The sequence below is a fragment of the Andrographis paniculata genome, unplaced genomic scaffold, assembly GCF_009805555.1.
Source record: "Andrographis paniculata isolate CXL003 unplaced genomic scaffold, ASM980555v1 Contig65END, whole genome shotgun sequence".
Taxonomy (NCBI): domain Eukaryota; kingdom Viridiplantae; phylum Streptophyta; class Magnoliopsida; order Lamiales; family Acanthaceae; genus Andrographis; species Andrographis paniculata.
In genome coordinates this window covers 6,263,909-6,265,785 of record NW_026137601.1, presented here as the reverse complement: position 1 = coordinate 6,265,785, position 1,877 = coordinate 6,263,909, and the positions used below count along the sequence as shown (strand labels likewise).

At 41.7% G+C, this 1,877-nt stretch overlaps 1 protein-coding gene across 1 annotated transcript; it reads left to right on the top strand.

The window, feature by feature from the left end:
- The first annotated feature begins 1,041 nt into the window (after positions 1–1,041).
- On the top strand, positions 1,042–1,653 carry LOC127261976 (uncharacterized). The gene has a single exon (XM_051290423.1). The coding sequence runs from the start codon at positions 1,042–1,044 to the stop codon at positions 1,651–1,653; it is 612 nt and encodes a 203-aa protein (XP_051146380.1).
- The last annotated feature ends 224 nt before the right edge of the window (positions 1,654–1,877 follow it).

Genomic DNA, 1,877 nt, shown 5'->3' with positions numbered 1-1,877 from the left:
TCGGCGGGCAGGGGCAGCTCGCGGTCGACGAGTCAAGAAAGGCGGCAGCGAAGCTCAGTCGATGGTCGACAGTCGAGGAAGGGGGAGGTGGCGTGGTTCAGGGGTGCCGTACGGATAACTTAAAAAGAAGGAAAATGAGAAAGTACGGGAAGAAGACGAAAAGTGAAAAAGAAAGAAGATGAAAGAACGAAGAAGACGAACAAAGAACGAACAGAGGAGAGGAAGAAACGGATGTCGGATGGGGCGTGCCTAGGGTTTCTTTAGAAGTCCCAATTTTAATTTTACTTTTTAATTGTCTATAATAATTTTAATATTAAATAAACAGTTATTTTAATTTCAGTTAGTATATATTAATATGTAAATATTATATATGTATATATATAATATACTATTTAAGATTATTTTAAAGTTAGTTTGAAATTTGGAATTAAAATTATTATAGTTGTAACAAAAAATATACTGCAACAAAATTAAAAAAGGTTGACCAAATCAAAAATACTATTTGTTACAAAAATATCCGAAACAAAAAATCGTTTTTGTAACGAAAAAATTGTTGCGGATGAGATTCCGCTACAAATGAGCATTTTTTTGGTAGTGAATGGAAGTGAGACTCGATTGCTATGGATTTTGTGACCGGATTACCAAAGTCGAGATCGGGCGCGGATACCCTTTGGGTAGTTGTTGATCGATTGACCAAGGCAGCAGTTTTTATCCCGATAAGCATGACTTGAAGCATGCAGAAGTTGGAAAGGCTGTATATCCAACACGTGGTGAAGAGGTATGGAGTTCCGGATGTGATTGTCTCGGACCGCGACCCCCGGTCCCAGTCGCATTTTTGGAAAAAGCTTCAGAAAGAGTTCGGTACTCGGTTAAGGATGAGTACGGGCCTTTCATCCGATGACCGATGGGAAGACTGAGCGCACCATTCAGATTTTGGAAAATATTTTGCGAGCTTGTGCATTGGATTCTCAAAGTCAATAGGAGGATCAGTTGGCTCTAGTGGAGTTCTTCTACAATAATAGCCATCAAGCGACCATTGGGATGGCACCCTTTAAGGCTTTGTATGGGAGGAAGTGTAGAACGCCATTGTGTTGGAGTGACCTAAGCAAAAGGGTTGTATTGAGGCCCGAAATGATTGAGGAGATGATGAATCAGATTCGTAACATCAAGGCTAAGATGAAAGCGGCCCAAGACCGCCAGAAGAGCTATGCCGACCTTTCTCGGAGAGATGGGCATTTTAAGGTGGGTGATCATGTATTACTTAAGGTCTCACCGACGAAGGGTGTGAGGAGATTCGGTATTAAGGGAAAGTTGAGCCCGAGGTATGTAGGGCCGTACGAGATCATCAAAAGGATTGGAGAGGTGGCCTACAGGTTGGCCTTGCCGGAGACATTGAAAAGGGTTCATGATGTTTTTCATGTCTCTCAATTGAGGAGATATGTGGCTGACCCATCTCATATACTTCAACCGGAAGTCTTGGATCTTCCGGAGGATTTGGTGTACTCGGAGCAACCTATTCAAATTGTGGCCTTCAAAGTTAGATCGACGCGGAACTGTGAGATAAGGATGGTGAAAGTAGTGTGGTCACAACATGGGATTGAAGAAGCGGCATGGGAAACCGAGCAAAAAATGCGAGGAAAGTATCCAGAGTAGTTTGAGGTAGCTCCGGGTGTGCAGATTGATTTTGAGGATGAAATGTCCAAAGGGGGAAGGATGTAATACCCCGTAAAATAATCGCCGGAAACTTGCCGGAGTAGGACAAATTTTATTTTGGGCCTAATTTATTTTGGGCTTTTAGTGTAAGAGATTTAAAAGTTGGGTTTAAATTAAGAGTAAAAATTGAATTTGGGCCCAAGTAGGGTAAAATAATTAATAAA